This window comes from Kogia breviceps, chromosome 1, assembly GCF_026419965.1.
Source record: "Kogia breviceps isolate mKogBre1 chromosome 1, mKogBre1 haplotype 1, whole genome shotgun sequence".
Taxonomy (NCBI): domain Eukaryota; kingdom Metazoa; phylum Chordata; class Mammalia; order Artiodactyla; family Physeteridae; genus Kogia; species Kogia breviceps.
Window position 1 is genome coordinate 57,869,338 of NC_081310.1, and position 18,900 is coordinate 57,888,237.

Genomic DNA, 18,900 nt, shown 5'->3' on the forward strand with positions numbered 1-18,900 from the left:
GGTTCGATCCCTGGTCGGGGAAGATCCCACACGCCGTGGAGCAACTCAGCCCGTGCACCACACCTACTGAGCCTGCGCTCTAGAGCCCAGGAGCCACAACTACTGAGCCCACGCGCCACAATGACTGAAGCCCACCTACCCTAGAACCCGCGTGCTGCAACTACTGAAGCATGCACACCTAGAGCCCGTGCTCTGCCACAAGAGAAGCCACCACAATGAGAAGCCTGCACACCACAACGAAGGGTAGCCCCCACTTGCCGCAACTAGAAAAAGCCTTCGTGCATCAACAAAGACCCAACGCAGTGGAAAAAAAAAAAAAAAAAAAACCAAAAAAACAAGAAGAGAAATCTTTGGTGAGACCTCACGGTTTCTGGGCTTGGAGGGCAGTTCTGGATCTGAGGTTCCTTTCCTGATCTTAGCAGCCAGAACCCCTAAATAGTTAATGTAGTCTTCTGTCTGTCTCTATCTTTTCTTGCCTCCTCCTACCAATTTTTAATGTTATTATTAAAAATCACCATCGATGTTTACTGAGATGTTATGAAAGGACAGAGTAAGGATCGCCACTGCCAGCTCTACGTTATTCGATACAATTAAACCATGGGCTTAAATGGTTCAAATTTAGCCCATCATCATACATTCCTATAGATTTCATCCAGTAGCTAAATCTGGGGGAGGAAAAGAAAAAGGACCCACACAAAATTTTCCCAGTTGAAGACATTTTTATTCTAGTAGCCACCTCAGTCACTGGCAGGATAGGCCTGTCCTCCGCGGGGGCAATGGCGCGTTTGTGAGAGGATGGGGGCCCTGCACTGGGCGGGCGGGGCGGGGCAGCTGGGGGATGAGGCAAAGGGCTATGTGACAGTGATAGGTCACAAAGGGCATCAGAGGATAAATAGGCTGTGCCAGGGCCTTAGGCCGAGAAAGTGGTTACTTCTCTCACTAGGACTGACGTTCACAGCCGCTTGGGGAGATAAAAACCCAGAAGCGGAAGTGAGCTGAGGCCGAGGGGGAGCCTACCATACCTCTCTACACACTTGAAGAGATTCAGCCTGGGGTCCAGCCGCCCTACAGAGTCCCCGCTGTGACCAGCGGTGCCCCTACCCACACCCCTGCCTCTGGGAGACCCTGAGGCAAAGGTGGGGGCCTGTGGGCTGGGCTTGGAAGACCTGCCGTAAGGCCGCCTGCGTGACGCAGGAGCACCGCAGCTCGCTCTGCTCTTCGGCCCATTAGGCCGAGGGAGGGAAGAGCCAGGGGCCCGCCTTAACCACGCTGCCTGGCAGTGATCGAAGACAGCCATGAGTGGGGACTCTCTGCTCCCGTATCACACGGCCCAGAGCAGCACCGGGCTGGGCCTGTTCAAAAGCACCATGGGGGAGCTGCAGCAGCAACTGCACAACGGCGAATACGACATTTTCAAGTACGCGCCGATATTCGAGAGCGACTTTATCCAGATCACGAAGAGGGGACACGTGATTGACGTGCACAACTGTGACTGCACGGTGACCGTGGGCATCGCATCCACCAGCCCCGTCCTCCCACTCCCAGACATCATGCTGCTGGCCCGACGGGCCACCGGCTGTGAACAGCACGCTGAGCACAGCCAGCCCACCAAGGGGAAGAGCCACAAGGTTGCCAAGACCTTAGAGCTCACCAGGCTCCTTCCCTTGAAGTTTGTGAGGATCTCCACGCACGATCGTGACAAACGACAGCTGCGCGTGAAGTTTGCCACTGGCCGCTCCTTCTACCTGCAGCTGTGTGCCCCTCTGGACGCGCAGGAAGACCTCTTCGCCTACTGGGAAGAGCTGATTTACCTCCTGCGACCACCATTGGACGGTCACAGCCGCACCTACGCTGTTCCAGCCGGGGACATGATCTGCAGGACTCTGTTCGAGGAGGAGGAGGAGGACGGGAGGAGCCCGGCAGTGGAGGATTTCCAAGGAGAGTGGGATGAGGACCAGGTGAGCATCAGGAGCCTCCACACGCCCTCTGAGGTGGCCGCGGTCGGGTCTGCAGCTTTTGCTGGCGGGGAGGGGATCCAATTGGACTCCCACAAGCCCGATACCATGTCCGATGTGGCCACTGCCAAAGCAAAACCTACAGTGCTTGACAAAGAGTCAGCATCGCGGGCAACGACAAAGGTGGAGACAGCAGAGGTGGCAGGCGGCACCGCAGCGGGTGCTTTGAGCGTGGCAGAGATCAAGTCTCCTGCCCCCGAAGAGCAGAGCATGGCCATAGCAGCCACAGCCAGCAAGGGTCCAGGAGCAAGTAAAACCAACACAGCCACTGGGGGCACTGCGGGGAACAAGACCATCCAAAAAGCAGCCGGCCCGGGCTCAGGCAGCCGGAGAGCCACTAGAGACGACCAAAAGGAGAAAGGCCACGGCAGCCCGGGGGACAACAAGCAGGGCACTGCTCACAAAGCCATCAGCCGTGCTCCCATCACCAACGAGTCCAGGACCTCGCACAAATCGGGCAGGAGCTTACCTACAGCAAGTTCAGGTTCCATCACCAAGAGACTCAGCAGGATCGGCTCTTTCTTCAGGAATGTCAGAGCCAAGCTTACGACAAAGACAGTGTGGCCTCATCACGCGAGGAATATGTGAGCATCCCGCCGAAGGCAGTGGAAGGGACCCGAATGGAGGCCATCACAGAGACAGCAGAGAGTGGCCAGGGCCTGGAAATCACTGGTGGTGTGACATCTGAGACCACGGAGCCAGCGACCGCTGAAGGACCTAGAGCTGGGAGCTGCAAAGGGAACCAGGGCTCAGGGAAATACCCCTGGAGAGCCCATTGCAGTTTCCTACGGAAATTGAAATAAAAATCTGAGAATGCATGCCGTGTTCTGTCTGACTTTCTAGGTCCCGAAGCCCAGACGGAGCCTCACAGTGGATTCTGGGAGGTCAGCTGCGCCACAGTCTGAGACCCAGTGTCCAGTCAAGCGCAGCCCCACCTCACACACATGCTCAGCGCCAACAGCGGTGCTCCATCTGGCCTCCACTCCTTTCTGGCTTTGCCCCCCCACACCCCCAGCCATGGTGGAAAGTCAGACTATGGCCTGGGAAGCTCTCCTTCACTATGCCCGTATTGTTTTTTATAAATGCTTATTCCCTCTGAAGGCCTGTAAACAAAGCAAGAACAGGGACGCATGTCCCCTCGGGCTATTCAGTGGACAGAAATAAGGGCAGCAGTAGTGGCTAGCAATCAGAACAGCAAGCACTTTCACCTAGACTTAGCCGTTCCCTTCCCAGGTATATACCCTGGAGAAACACACATGTTCTAAGGAACAACTGTGAGAATGTGTATAGCAAAAATAACTTAACAGCAAAACACAGGAAACAGCCCAAATTTCCATCAACAGAATTAATACAGCAGACTATGAAGTGAGTGCAATATTCAATAGTGAAAAATAAATAAGCTACACACATTAGCATAGATCAACTTCTCCTGATTTTTAAAAACATCAAAAGAATGGGATACAATTCCACTCACGCAACCATTCTGAAACAAGCTCAAACAATGTATTGCATAGGGTACATGTTTTAAAAACAACTGTAGCTAAACGTGAGGGAAGAGTAAACACAAAATTCGGGACAGTTTTCTCTAGGGTGGAAAGGCTAGGTCAAGGAGGTTGACACAAGGCTGTCAGTGCTGCTGGGAATCGCTCCGTCTCTTAGGCAAGATGGTAGGTACACAGGTGGTGTATTTTTCACATTTTACTAACTCTGAAATCAGCATCGCGGCACTTGTGATGAAGTTATTGCCAATGTCTTTCTCTATTTTTCACTTTTCTTTATGCACAAAGGTGATGTCCGAAAGGTTTGGCATCTTTAAATTACATTTATTTAAGGTAAAGTACAAGAACGCTGGTTTGGTTATTAGGAAAAGAAGGAACGATATGCCTACTTTCCAGGTAAGAACACTGAGGCTCAGAGAAGGTAACCTGCTCCAGTCGCACATGGGATCTTTGCAGAACAGTCATCCACCAGCCCACTTCTTTACGCAAAGCCCTGTCCGGGGCACGGGAAGGAGGCAAGCAAACAAGCCTGAGATAGGACCGGCACAAGAACCCGAGGCACCAGCATTCTTACCATCATGTTCCAAAACTACAGAGATGAGCATCAATTTTACTAGAGTGAGCGGAGGGAGGGGTGGGGGCTGGGAGCCGGTTATCGGACTTCAGTGAGCTCACAGCTCTTAGCTGGCCTTCTCTCGAGAGCATCCAGACCACCCCTGAGCTGCGTCTGGCTCCCTGGCTTCTACCTCTAGCCTCTGGCATGACCCGCGCTGCAGCCATAAACACGCTCCCACCTGGAATTCCAGCGTCCACTCCTGGAACACCCAGCGTCCAGTCCTCCTGCAGCCACTAATTAAACTTTGGAATGCCCTACTCAGAAGGGTTTTTCCATATCAAATCTTCAGGAACTTTTTTCTTCTTGGGGCTCCAAAATCAAATCCTTAACCCTCACGTGAGTGAGATTATTTGTTAGGTCAGAGCATCCTTGTTGATTGGACCTTCAGTTTGTGACTTCCACAGACCTCATCACGGGAGGGTGGGGAGAGGTCTCTTCTGTTGGTGGAGGGAATGGAGGGCACTTGGTGGGGAGCACTGATGAGAAAGCGAGACAGCCCGAGACCTACACATAGGCACTGTTGCCCCTGGCCAGACAAGGTTCCTGACCCCAGGATTAACCCAGAGCTTCCGAGAAGACTAGGAGCTGCAGGGAGACACAATGAATGGTTTACTCTCCACCAGCTTTTCCTTGGACCCAAGGTGGAGAAATTACGAAAAGATCACATCACATTCCTTTGATCTTATGATTTCCACACAGGCAAGTGCAGCTAAACACTAGTCTGAAGGAAGAAAAAGTGTTAAAACCATGTGCATAGCCCTTAGTCGTTTATAAAGTTCTTGAATGTGTGTGCCCCCTTCCGATGCTCACATCTTTCTATTTTGCAGATAAGCAAACGGAAGTTCAGAGCATTTAAAGGACTTGCTCAGGGTGGGAGGTGATGGTGCAGAGAGGGAGCTACCTCAGTGCAACAACTTTCAGACAGTGTGCCAACCCGGTCCCGCATAGAGGTACACGGATGATGGAGGAGACAGGACAGCACGAGTAATTATCACAACTCTGAGTGACAAATACAATCAGAGACGTGTGTTTGGGGACTGGATCTATTCAGAGGAGGGGTTTTGGGGTTAGGGAAGGCTTCACAGGGGAATTGGCACTTTTAAGGATGAATAGGGCTCAGCCAGGTGAAGGAAGTATGAGGAGCAACGGTAAAGGTGGGGGAGGGGTTGGAGATGATCAGGCCACAGGAAAGAGCGCGTGCAAAGTACAAAGGCTTGAAACGTCACGGTGTGTTAAGCAACTACAGGTATGTCAGTACCACTGGTTGGAGGGCAAGAGAAGAGGGACGTGAGGCTGGAGAATCAGGCAGCTGGGTCTTGGGGAGCCTGGGGTACTATTTGAGTGTATGAGACTTGCGGAACCACTGAAGGCCAGCGTCTGATGGGAGTAAGATCCCTCTGGCTCCAGGGTGGAGAGTTGATGGGCAGGGGGCTGTCTGGAGACACGGGGTCCTCCAGGAAGCCACTGCATTAATCCTGGCAGAGTTGGGGAGCCCTGAACCTGGGTGGCACTGGGGAGACAGAAGGGGGCAGAGTCGGGAGGTGTTGAAGAGATGGAACAGGACAATTTTCCAGCCCACATCCTGAAAGACGGGGAGCTCATGGTGTAGGTCTGGCCCTCATCTAAAGGAAGTAGAACTGACAGAGGTGGAGGTGACTTGCCCCTGTGGCGGCTATTGGTCAGTAGAGTGGGTGGCCAGAAAAGAGGCTCAACGGGAAAGCAAGGAGTAATGTGTTCAGATAGAAAACAACAGCTGCTAGACGGCTAAGGGTAAAACATCAGGATAAGGCAGCCGAGGCGGTCAGTGGGGCTTCAGCACTTGGAGAGGGGCAGAGCCCCTGAGAAGTTCCTTGTTTATCTGAGAGCCCTCCTCCCCTGGGCAAAGAGTCGCCCCAGAGAGCCCCTTGTGGCCACATGCTGGTACTGCAGGTTGGCGCTTGAATGAGGGGAGTCAGCACTGAGGCTGAGTCACCGTGACCCTTTCGCTTTGTCACACCACAATTAGTCTAATGCCAACCCCAAAGGTGTGAGCTAGGGGAGGTGGGGGGGTCTGGGCAATGAGGATGTGTCTCATCCAGGCGGCATGGCTCCAGGCCCCTGGCAGTGGAGCTGTAGAGCTTGAAATGGCTGAAAGGTCCCTGAGAGGCTGGGGATCCGAACCCAAGGGGACAATGAGTCACCGCCAAGAACAGGGGTGGAGTTAGTGCCAGGGTCCCTCTGCAGCATGGAAGCCATTTGAGAAACAACTGCTGAGCACCTACTGTGGGCAAGATAGGGAATCCGGGACCATGAGGATGTTCACATACAATACACACACACACACACACGCGCGCGCGCGCGCGCGCCTATAATACAAATCACAGCGTGGTAGTGGCCTCAGTGTACAGAAAGAGGCTTCACGGAGAAGTGGAGGGCTTAGCACAGGGATGGCGGGCTGAGTGCTCTGGCACAGGGAATGGTGTGATGGAGAGGGAGAAGGGCTTGGGAGATGTTCACAGATGACAGACAACTGCAGTGTGCCCAGGGTGTAATGTGCTCGGTAGAGAGAGCGGGCTGTGCGGTGGGAAATGAGGCTAGAAATAGAAGTAAGGCCACAGCATAGAGGAGAGACCCAGAATGCCGCACAACTCCCCTGAACCCCATGATCTTCATGACTGCAAATGGGACCTGTAACCCAGGGCCGAGGGGTGTGCAGAGTTGGTTTCTCCAAGAGCAGAAGGGCAATGGAAACCTAGACTCTTCCCCTTTGCCAGTTCAGAGAATGTGAAATGGATAATGGAGGCCCATGGCTTCCCACACTCTCTGTAAGAGGACCTTATCCCACCGGTGTGCTGAGGTTGTTACCCCCCTCATCGTGGGAGCACCTGGAGGACCAGGCCACTTGGCTTGGGCTGCCAGGAGCCCCATCTGGTACCCCAGTGTGTGCCATTCCAATGATGTCATTTTCCACATGTGCCACAGCCTGTGAAAGGTTGGGAAACACCTTTCTAGATCGGCACATGCATGTACATGATACAGTTTGCAGGTACTGTGAATGCAGCAGCAAGGAGCTGCTGAGAAGTGCCTTCCCTGGACAGCTAGCCTGCTCCCCACAGCTTCAGCTGATGCTCACCACGGCACCCCTCTTTTCTTTTCCCACTGACACTTTCACAGTCCCAGGACCCTGCCACAATGCAATATACACTGGTTCAAGGGAAAAATAAGAACAAATATATTGCTTCTCATAAAACTAAATTAGTTTTTTAAACATCTATCCTTGGCCTTGAGATCATGTCCTGCCTCCTTGTCTGTTAACATTATATTCTGAAGTGCAGTTGACCCTGAAACAACACGAGTTTGAACTGCTCGAGTCCACTGAAACTTGGATTTTTTTTTTTTACTAAATACATACTACAGTACTACACAGTCCGTGGTTGGGTGCACCCGCACAGGCGGAACCGCGGATTCAGAGGGCCAACTGTAAAGTTATATAGGGATTTTCACCTGGGGGTGGGGAGGTTCCTAACCCCAATGTTGATCAATGGTCAATTTATAACATTCTTGCAGGAGAGTGTGCCATCGTAAGCATACCACTCGATGACATTTCACGAGATAAGCAACCCCACAAAACTAGCACCTGGCGAAGAATCAGAACATCCCTGCAACTCTGGAAGGGCCCCCTTGCAGCCACTCAAGGGTAACCACTACCCTAGCTTCCAACACCACAGATGAATGTTGTTTGCTTTTCAACTTTACAGGGCTTCCCTGGTGGCGCAGTGGTTGAGAATCCACCTGCCAATGCAGGGGACACGGGTTCGTGTCCCGGTCCGGGAAGATCCCACATGCCACCGAGTGGCTGGGCCCGTGAGCCACGGCCACTGAGCCTGTGCGTCCGGACCCTGTGCTCCGCAATGGGAGAGGCCACAGCGGTGAGAGGCCCACGTACCGAAAAAAAAAAAAAAAAAAAAAAATCAAGTATTCAGCTCAATAGATGCAGAAAAAACATTTGAAAAACACCAATAATCCTTCACGATAAAAATGCCCAGAAAACTAAAACTAGAAGTGAATTTCTTAAACTTGACAAAAGGCAACTCTGAAATAAAACTACAGCTAACAACATACTTTATGGTGAAAGATTGAAGATTTCCCCTGAGAGAGGGAACAATGAAAAGATAACTGCTCTTAACCCATCTATTAAATTCTAGGCTGGAGCCTTTAGCTAATGCATAAAGCAAGAACATGAAATAAAAGTCACACAGTTTGGAAAGGAAAAAGTAAAACTTTCTTTACAGGCAGCATCATGGTCTACAGAGAAAATTCCAAGAAATCCTTAAAAAAAAACAAACAAAAAAACACCAAAACTAGAATTAGTAAGTGAATTTAGCAAGGTGAAAGGACACATGATCAACACACAAAAACCAATAAACCAGCACGAACAACTGGAAAATTACAATCTTACAAATCCCATTGACAATAATATCAGAAAGCATCAAATATTTAGGGATAAATTTACTGGAAGATGTGCAACACATCTACAGTGAATTTTTATAATACATTGTATAAGCCGAGAGATATTTAAAATGTTTAAATAAAAGACTAGATAGTATCACCCGCATGGATTAGAAGGTTTAAGATGATCAAATGTCAATTCTCCCCAAATTGACCTATAAATTTAATGCAACCATATTTGAAGACAACTGTGGTTTCTAGACAATGACAAGATAATTCTAAATTAATATGAAATTTTAAAAATAATACAGTAAATCTAAAACTGAATAAAATAAGATTAATGCTGTAAAAGAGACACATATGAGATTCTACAATAGCACAGAGGAAGGAAGAATAGGTTCGATTAGGTAATTCAGGGGAGGCTCCTCAAAGGAGGTACCATTTGAACGGGCAGTTGAAAGATGACTGAGGACTTCCCACGTGGGCATTGATTTACTTAGGCTTTGCTGATCATCAAAAACTACAACCCATCTCACTCAGTCAGGTAAGGGGCTTGCACGTGCAACTGTCCAGGAGAGAAGTCTCATAGAAATCTCTGGTGAGGACTTCCCTGGTGGCACAGTGATTAAGAACCCACCCGCCAATGCAGGGGACATGGGGTTCGATCCCTGGTCGGGGAAGATCCCACACGCCGTGGAGCAACTCAGCCCGTGCACCACACCTACTGAGCCTGCGCTCTAGAGCCCAGGAGCCACAACTACTGAGCCCACGCGCCACAATGACTGAAGCCCACCTACCCTAGAACCCGCGTGCTGCAACTACTGAAGCATGCACACCTAGAGCCCGTGCTCTGCCACAAGAGAAGCCACCACAATGAGAAGCCTGCACACCACAACGAAGGGTAGCCCCCGCTTGCCGCAACTAGAAAAAGCCTTCGTGCATCAACAAAGACCCAACGCAGTGGAAAAAAAAAAAAAAAAAAAACCAAAAAAACAAGAAGAGAAATCTTTGGTGAGACCTCACGGTTTCTGGGCTTGGAGGGCAGTTCTGGATCTGAGGTTCCTTTCCTGATCTTAGCAGCCAGAACTCCTAAATAGTTAATGTAGTCTTCTGTCTGTCTCTATCTTTTCTTGCCTCCTCCTACCAATTTTTAATGTTATTATTAAAAATCACCATCGATGTTTACTGAGATGTTATGAAAGGACAGACTAAGGATCGCCACTGCCAGCTCTACGTTATTCGATACAATTAAACCATGGGCTTAAATGGTTCAAATTTAGCCCATCATCATACATTCCTATAGATTTCATCCAGTAGCTAAATCTGGGGGAGGAAAAGAAAAAGGACCCACACAAAATTTTCCCAGTTGAAGACATTTTTATTCTAGTAGCCACCTCAGTCACTGGCAGGATAGGCCTGTCCTCCGCGGGGGCAATGGCGCGTTTGTGAGAGGATGGGGGCCCTGCACTGGGCGGGCGGGGCGGGGCAGCTGGGGGATGAGGCAAAGGGCTATGTGACAGTGATAGGTCACAAAGGGCATCAGAGGATAAATAGGCTGTGCCAGGGCCTTAGGCCGAGAAAGTGGTTACTTCTCTCACTAGGACTGACGTTCACAGCCGCTTGGGGAGATAAAAACCCAGAAGCGGAAGTGAGCTGAGGCCGAGGGGGAGCCTACCATACCTCTCTACACACTTGAAGAGATTCAGCCTGGGGTCCAGCCGCCCTACAGAGTCCCCGCTGTGACCAGCGGTGCCCCTACCCACACCCCTGCCTCTGGGAGACCCTGAGGCAAAGGTGGGGGCCTGTGGGCTGGGCTTGGAAGACCTGCCGTAAGGCCGCCTGCGTGACGCAGGAGCACCGCAGCTCGCTCTGCTCTTCGGCCCATTAGGCCGAGGGAGGGAAGAGCCAGGGGCCCGCCTTAACCACGCTGCCTGGCAGTGATCGAAGACAGCCATGAGTGGGGACTCTCTGCTCCCGTATCACACGGCCCAGAGCAGCACCGGGCTGGGCCTGTTCAAAAGCACCATGGGGGAGCTGCAGCAGCAACTGCACAACGGCGAATACGACATTTTCAAGTACGCGCCGATATTCGAGAGCGACTTTATCCAGATCACGAAGAGGGGACACGTGATTGACGTGCACAACTGTGACTGCACGGTGACCGTGGGCATCGCATCCACCAGCCCCGTCCTCCCACTCCCAGACATCATGCTGCTGGCCCGACGGGCCACCGGCTGTGAACAGCACGCTGAGCACAGCCAGCCCACCAAGGGGAAGAGCCACAAGGTTGCCAAGACCTTAGAGCTCACCAGGCTCCTTCCCTTGAAGTTTGTGAGGATCTCCACGCACGATCGTGACAAACGACAGCTGCGCGTGAAGTTTGCCACTGGCCGCTCCTTCTACCTGCAGCTGTGTGCCCCTCTGGACGCGCAGGAAGACCTCTTCGCCTACTGGGAAGAGCTGATTTACCTCCTGCGACCACCATTGGACGGTCACAGCCGCACCTACGCTGTTCCAGCCGGGGACATGATCTGCAGGACTCTGTTCGAGGAGGAGGAGGAGGACGGGAGGAGCCCGGCAGTGGAGGATTTCCAAGGAGAGTGGGATGAGGACCAGGTGAGCATCAGGAGCCTCCACACGCCCTCTGAGGTGGCCGCGGTCGGGTCTGCAGCTTTTGCTGGCGGGGAGGGGATCCAACTGGACTCCCACAAGCCCGATACCATGTCCGATGTGGCCACTGCCAAAGCAAAACCTACAGTGCTTGACAAAGAGTCAGCATCGCGGGCAACGACAAAGGTGGAGACAGCAGGGGTGGCAGGCGGCACCGCAGCGGGTGCTTTGAGCGTGGCAGAGATCAAGTCTCCTGCCCCCGAAGAGCAGAGCATGGCCATAGCAGCCACAGCCAGCAAGGGTCCAGGAGCAAGTAAAACCAACACAGCCACTGGGGGCACTGCGGGGAACAAGACCATCCAAAAAGCAGCCGGCCCGGGCTCAGGCAGCCGGAGAGCCACTAGAGACGACCAAAAGGAGAAAGGCCACGGCAGCCCGGGGGACAACAAGCAGGGCACTGCTCACAAAGCCATCAGCCGTGCTCCCATCACCAACGAGTCCAGGACCTCGCACAAATCGGGCAGGAGCTTACCTACAGCAAGTTCAGGTTCCATCACCAAGAGACTCAGCAGGATCGGCTCTTTCTTCAGGAATGTCAGAGCCAAGCTTACGACAAAGACAGTGTGGCCTCATCACGCGAGGAATATGTGAGCATCCCGCCGAAGGCAGTGGAAGGGACCCGAATGGAGGCCATCACAGAGACAGCAGAGAGTGGCCAGGGCCTGGAAATCACTGGTGGTGTGACATCTGAGACCACGGAGCCAGCGACCGCTGAAGGACCTAGAGCTGGGAGCTGCAAAGGGAACCAGGGCTCAGGGAAATACCCCTGGAGAGCCCATTGCAGTTTCCTACGGAAATTGAAATAAAAATCTGAGAATGCATGCCGTGTTCTGTCTGACTTTCTAGGTCCCGAAGCCCAGACGGAGCCTCACAGTGGATTCTGGGAGGTCAGCTGCGCCACAGTCTGAGACCCAGTGTCCAGTCAAGCGCAGCCCCACCTCACACACATGCTCAGCGCCAACAGCGGTGCTCCATCTGGCCTCCACTCCTTTCTGGCTTTGCCCCCCCACACCCCCAGCCATGGTGGAAAGTCAGACTATGGCCTGGGAAGCTCTCCTTCACTATGCCCGTATTGTTTTTTATAAATGCTTATTCCCTCTGAAGGCCTGTAAACAAAGCAAGAACAGGGACGCATGTCCCCTCGGGCTATTCAGTGGACAGAAATAAGGGCAGCAGTAGTGGCTAGCAATCAGAACAGCAAGCACTCTCACCTAGACTTAGCCGTTCCCTTCCCAGGTATATACCCTGGAGAAACACACATGTTCTAAGGAACAACTGTGAGAATGTGTATAGCAAAAATAACTTAACAGCAAAACACAGGAAACAGCCCAAATTTCCATCAACAGAATTAATACAGCAGACTATGAAGTGAGTGCAATATTCAATAGTGAAAAATAAATAAGCTACACACATTAGCATAGATCAACTTCTCCTGATTTTTAAAAACATCAAAAGAATGGGATACAATTCCACTCACGGAACCATACTGAAACAAGCCCATTCTGAAACAAGCCCAAACAATGTATTGCATAGGGTACATGTTTTAAAAACAACTGTAGCTAAAAATGAGGGAAGAGTAAACACAAAATTTGGGACAGTTTTCTCTAGGGTGGAAAGGCTAGGTCAAGGAGGTTGACACAAGGCTGTTAGTGCTGCTGGGAATCGCTCCATCTCTTAGGCAAGATGGTAGGTACACAAGTGGTGTATTTTTCACATTTTACTAACTCTGAAATCAGCAAGGTCACCGCGGCAGTTGTGATGGAGTTATTGCCAATGCCTTTCTCTTTTTTTCACTTTTCTTTATGCACAAAAGTGATGTCAGAAAGGCTTGGCATCTTTAAATTACATTTATTTAAGGTAAAGTACAAGAACGCTGGTTTGGTTATTAGGAAAAGAAGGAACGATATGCCTACTTTCCAGGTAAGAACACTGAGGCTCAGAGAAGGTAACCTGCTCCAGTCGCACATGGGATCTTTGCAGAACAGTCATCCACCAGCCCACTTCTTTACGCAAAGCCCTGTCCGGGGCACGGGACGGAGGCAAGCAAACAAGCCTGAGATAGGACCGGCACAAGAACCCGAGGCACCAGCATTCTTACCATCATGTTCCAAAACTACAGAGATGAGCATCAATTTTACTAGACTGAGCGGAGGGAGGGGTGGGGGCTGGGAGCCGGTTATCGGACTTCAGTGAGCTCACAGCTCTTAGCTGGCCTTCTCTCGAGAGCATCCAGACCACCCCTGAGCTGCGTCTGGCTCCCTGGCTTCTACCTCTAGCCTCTGGCATGACCCGCGCTGCAGCCATAAACACGCTCCCACCTGGAATTCCAGCGTCCACTCCTGGAACACCCAGCGTCCAGTCCTCCTGCAGCCACTAATTAAACTTTGGAATGCCCTACTCAGAAGGGTTTTTCCATATCAAATCTTCAGGAACTTTTTTCTTCTTGGGGCTCCAAAATCAAATCCTTAACCCTCACGTGAGTGAGATTATTTGTTAGGTCAGAGCATCCTTGTTGATTGGACCTTCAGTTTGTGACTTCCACAGACCTCATCACGGGAGGGTGGGGAGAGGTCTCTTCTGTTGGTGGAGGGAATGGAGGGCACTTGGTGGGGAGCACTGATGAGAAAGCGAGACAGCCCGAGACCTACACATAGGCACTGTTGCCCCTGGCCAGACAAGGTTCCTGACCCCAGGATTAACCCAGAGCTTCCGAGAAGACTAGGAGCTGCAGGGAGACACAATGAATGGTTTACTCTCCACCAGCTTTTCCTTGGACCCAAGGTGGAGAAATTACGAAAAGATCACATCACATTCCTTTGATCTTATGATTTCCACACAGGCAAGTGCAGCTAAACACTAGTCTGAAGGAAGAAAAAGTGTTAAAACCATGTGCATAGCCCTTAGTCGTTTATAAAGTTCTTGAATGTGTGTGCCCCCTTCCGATGCTCACATCTTTCTATTTTGCAGATAAGCAAACGGAAGTTCAGAGCATTTAAAGGACTTGCTCAGGGTGGGAGGTGATGGTGCAGAGAGGGAGCTACCTCAGTGCAACAACTTTCAGACAGTGTGCCAACCCGGTCCCGCATAGAGGTACACGGATGGTGGAGGAGACAGGACAGCACGAGTAATTATCACAACTCTGAGTGACAAATACAATCAGAGACGTGTGTTTGGGGACTGGATCTATTCAGAGGAGGGGTTTTGGGGTTAGGGAAGGCTTCACAGGGGAATTGGCACTTTTAAGGATGAATAGGGCTCAGCCAGGTGAAGGAAGTATGAGGAGCAACGGTAAAGGTGGGGGAGGGGTTGGAGATGATCAGGCCACAGGAAAGAGCGCGTGCAAAGTACAAAGGCTTGAAACGTCACGGTGTGTTAAGCAACTACAGGTATGTCAGTACCACTGGTTGGAGGGCAAGAGAAGAGGGACGTGAGGCTGGAGAATCAGGCAGCTGGGTCTTGGGGAGCCTGGGGTACTATTTGAGTGTATGAGACTTGCGGAACCACTGAAGGCCAGCGTCTGATGGGAGTAAGATCCCTCTGGCTCCAGGGTGGAGAGTTGATGGGCAGGGGGCTGTCTGGAGACACGGGGTCCTCCAGGAAGCCACTGCATTAATCCTGGCAGAGTTGGGGAGCCCTGAACCTGGGTGGCACTGGGGAGACAGAAGGGGGCAGAGTCGGGAGGTGTTGAAGAGATGGAACAGGACAATTTTCCAGCCCACATCCTGAAAGACGGGGAGCTCATGGTGTAGGTCTGGCCCTCATCTAAAGGAAGTAGAACTGACAGAGGTGGAGGTGACTTGCCCCTGTGGCGGCTATTGGTCAGTAGAGTGGGTGGCCAGAAAAGAGGCTCAACGGGAAAGCAAGGAGTAATGTGTTCAGATAGAAAACAACAGCTGCTAGACGGCTAAGGGTAAAACATCAGGATAAGGCAGCCGAGGCGGTCAGTGGGGCTTCAGCACTTGGAGAGGGGCAGAGCCCCTGAGAAGTTCCTTGTTTATCTGAGAGCCCTCCTCCCCTGGGCAAAGAGTCGCCCCAGAGAGCCCCTTGTGGCCACATGCTGGTACTGCAGGTTGGCGCTTGAATGAGGGGAGTCAGCACTGAGGCTGAGTCACCGTGACCCTTTCGCTTTGTCACACCACAATTAGTCTAATGCCAACCCCAAAGGTGTGAGCTAGGGGAGGTGGGGGGGTCTGGGCAATGAGGATGTGTCTCATCCAGGCGGCATGGCTCCAGGCCCCTGGCAGTGGAGCTGTAGAGCTTGAAATGGCTGAAAGGTCCCTGAGAGGCTGGGGATCCGAACCCAAGGGGACAATGAGTCACCGCCAAGAACAGGGGTGGAGTTAGTGCCAGGGTCCCTCTGCAGCATGGAAGCCATTTGAGAAACAACTGCTGAGCACCTACTGTGGGCAAGATAGGGAATCCGGGACCATGAGGATGTTCACATACAATACACACACACACACACACGCGCGCGCGCGCGCGCGCCTATAATACAAATCACAGCGTGGTAGTGGCCTCAGTGTACAGAAAGAGGCTTCACGGAGAAGTGGAGGGCTTAGCACAGGGATGGCGGGCTGAGTGCTCTGGCACAGGGAATGGTGTGATGGAGAGGGAGAAGGGCTTGGGAGATGTTCACAGATGACAGACAACTGCAGTGTGCCCAGGGTGTAATGTGCTCGGCAGAGAGAGCGGGCTGTGCGGTGGGAAATGAGGCTAGAAATAGAAGTAAGGCCACAGCATAGAGGAGAGACCCAGAATGCCGCACAACTCCCCTGAACCCCATGATCTTCATGACTGCAAATGGGACCTGTAACCCAGGGCCGAGGGGTGTGCAGAGTTGGTTTCTCCAAGAGCAGAAGGGCAATGGAAACCTAGACTCTTCCCCTTTGCCAGTTCAGAGAATGTGAAATGGATAATGGAGGCCCATGGCTTCCCACACTCTCTGTAAGAGGACCTTATCCCACCGGTGTGCTGAGGTTGTTACCCCCCTCATCGTGGGAGCACCTGGAGGACCAGGCCACTTGGCTTGGGCTGCCAGGAGCCCCATCTGGTACCCCAGTGTGTGCCATTCCAATGATGTCATTTTCCACATGTGCCACAGCCTGTGAAAGGTTGGGAAACACCTTTCTAGATCGGCACATGCATGTACATGATACAGTTTGCAGGTACTGTGAATGCAGCAGCAAGGAGCTGCTGAGAAGTGCCTTCCCTGGACAGCTAGCCTGCTCCCCACAGCTTCAGCTGATGCTCACCACGGCACCCCTCTTTTCTTTTCCCACTGACACTTTCACAGTCCCAGGACCCTGCCACAATGCAATATACACTGGTTCAAGGGAAAAATAAGAACAAATATATTGCTTCTCATAAAACTAAATTAGTTTTTTAAACATCTATCCTTGGCCTTGAGATCATGTCCTGCCTCCTTGTCTGTTAACATTATATTCTGAAGTGCAGTTGACCCTGAAACAACACGAGTTTGAACTGCTCGAGTCCACTGAAACTTGGATTTTTTTTTTTTACTAAATACATACTACAGTACTACACAGTCCGTGGTTGGGTGCACCCGCACAGGCGGAACCGCGGATTCAGAGGGCCAACTGTAAAGTTATATAGGGATTTTCACCTGGGGGTGGGGAGGTTCCTAACCCCAATGTTGATCAATGGTCAATTTATAACATTCATGCAGGAGAGTGTGCCATCGTAAGCATACCACTCGATGACATTTCACGAGATAAGCAACCCCACAAAACTAGCACCTGGCGAAGAATCAGAACATCCCTGCAACTCTGGAAGGGCCCCCTTGCAGCCACTCAAGGGTAACCACTACCCTAGCTTCCAACACCACAGATGAATGTTGTTTGCTTTTCAACTTTACAGGGCTTCCCTGGTGGCGCAGTGGTTGAGAATCCACCTGCCAATGCAGGGGACACGGGTTCGTGCCCCGGTCCGGGAAGATCCCACATGCCACCGAGTGGCTGGGCCCGTGAGCCACGGCCACTGAGCCTGTGCGTCCGGACCCTGTGCTCCGCAATGGGAGAGGCCACAACAGTGAGAGAGGTCCGCGTACCACAAAAAAAACAAAAAAAACCCCCAACTTTACATAGTGGAATCACATAGTATGTACTCTTTGACTCGGGTTTCTTTTCCTTAACATCATATTTATGAGGTTTGTGCATGACTTTCCTGGCGATCGTCCATTTATTTTCACTGCTCTCCAGTATTCCTTTGTGTGATGATACTACAACTTATTCTGTTATTGATTTAAGTTATTCCCAGCTTTGGGCTATTAAAAATAGTGCTATTGGGCTTCCCTGGTGGCACAGTGGTTGAGAGTCCGCCTGCCAATGCAGGGGACACAGGTTCGTGCCCCAGCCTGGGAGGATCCCACATGCCGTGGAGCGGCTGGGCCCGTGAGCCATGGCCGCTGGGCCTGCGCGTCCGGAGCCTGTGCTCCTCAACGGGAGAGGCCACAGAAGTGAGAGGCCTGCGTACTGCAAAAAAAATAAAAAATAAAAAAATAAAAATAAAAATAAAAATAGTGCTATTATGAACATCTATATACAGATCTGTTGGTAAAAATATATATAAACTTCTGTTCGGCATATACATAGGAATGGAATTGAATATATGCATATGTTCAGCTTCTGATTATACTGCCAAGCTATTTTCCTTCCAAAATGACTGTGGAAATAATAATTCCCACCAGGAATGTATGAAAGTCCTGGTTGTTCCACATCTTTGCCAACATTTGATACTGGTTACCTCTTTCCTTTCAGCCATTCAGGTGGGATATAGTGACTTTTCTCCCTTTCTCATGATAAAAATATATTTTCAAATATATAATACGGTGACCTACAGAAAACGGTAGTTTTGTTTGTAATGTCCTTAATAGGCAAAATTTAAAGTTGGTTTCCAAATTAATTTTGAAATTTCACACATCTCTGAAATCTTTAAAGTCTTGTTTATACATTTTTAAGGATTTTTCATTGCAAGGGAGCTCATATTTTTAAACATCTCCTACCATCCTGTGCCGGTACCTTTTGCTTTATAACAAACTACCCCAAAGCTTTGTGGCTTAAAACAACAGTCATTTTCTTATATTTTATAGATTCTTCTACATGAGAAATCTGGGTAGGACTCAGCGGGGTAAATCTTCTCCTCCTCGTGGTATCAAGCGAGGCTGGCCTGGAGAGTCAAAAGGAGCTTCTTCCACGTATCTGGTGCCTTGAGGGAAACGGCTGGTACGTGGGCCTCAGCTGGGACTGTCAACGGGAATGCCTACATGTGGCCTCTCCAGCATGATGGTCTCAGGTAGTCAGATGGCTTCCCTCAGATCCAGTGACCCAAGATAACCAAGTGGAAGCTGCTTCTGACTGAGCCTCAGAAGTCACCCAGCATAACTTCTACCACATTCTGTGGTTACAAGCAAGTCATAAGGCCAGGCCAGATTTGAAGGGAGAGGAACGAGACTCCACCTCTTGACAGGGAAATGGTAAGATCACGATGTCAAAGAACATGGCGGGTGGCAATATCATCGTGGCCCTCTTTGGAAAATACAGTTTGCCACTTCCCAACCCTACCCCCCATCCTAACTAAGTAAACTGGCCCGGATGTGCCCGAGGAGCGCTGAGGTCATGCTGGTGGCCCCCTTAGTCCCCACTCTTAAACGCTT

General features: G+C 51.0%; 2 protein-coding genes and 1 long non-coding RNA gene across 3 annotated transcripts in view; 2 read left to right on the top strand and 1 right to left on the bottom strand.

The window, feature by feature from the left end:
* LOC136793637 (uncharacterized) overlaps window positions 1-18,900 on the bottom strand; it is a 48,016-nt gene that overhangs the window by 17,540 nt on the left and 11,576 nt on the right. The window lies entirely within an intron of this gene.
* Window positions 1,296-2,285, top strand: LOC131757213 (Golgi-associated RAB2 interactor protein 4-like; the record flags this gene model as incomplete). Its single annotated transcript, XM_059064503.2, has 1 exon — window positions 1,296-2,285. A coding segment is annotated over exon 1 (990 nt), but the record flags the coding sequence as incomplete, so codon positions are not given.
* Window positions 10,512-11,501, top strand: LOC131756670 (Golgi-associated RAB2 interactor protein 4-like; the record flags this gene model as incomplete). Its single annotated transcript, XM_059063684.2, has 1 exon — window positions 10,512-11,501. A coding segment is annotated over exon 1 (990 nt), but the record flags the coding sequence as incomplete, so codon positions are not given.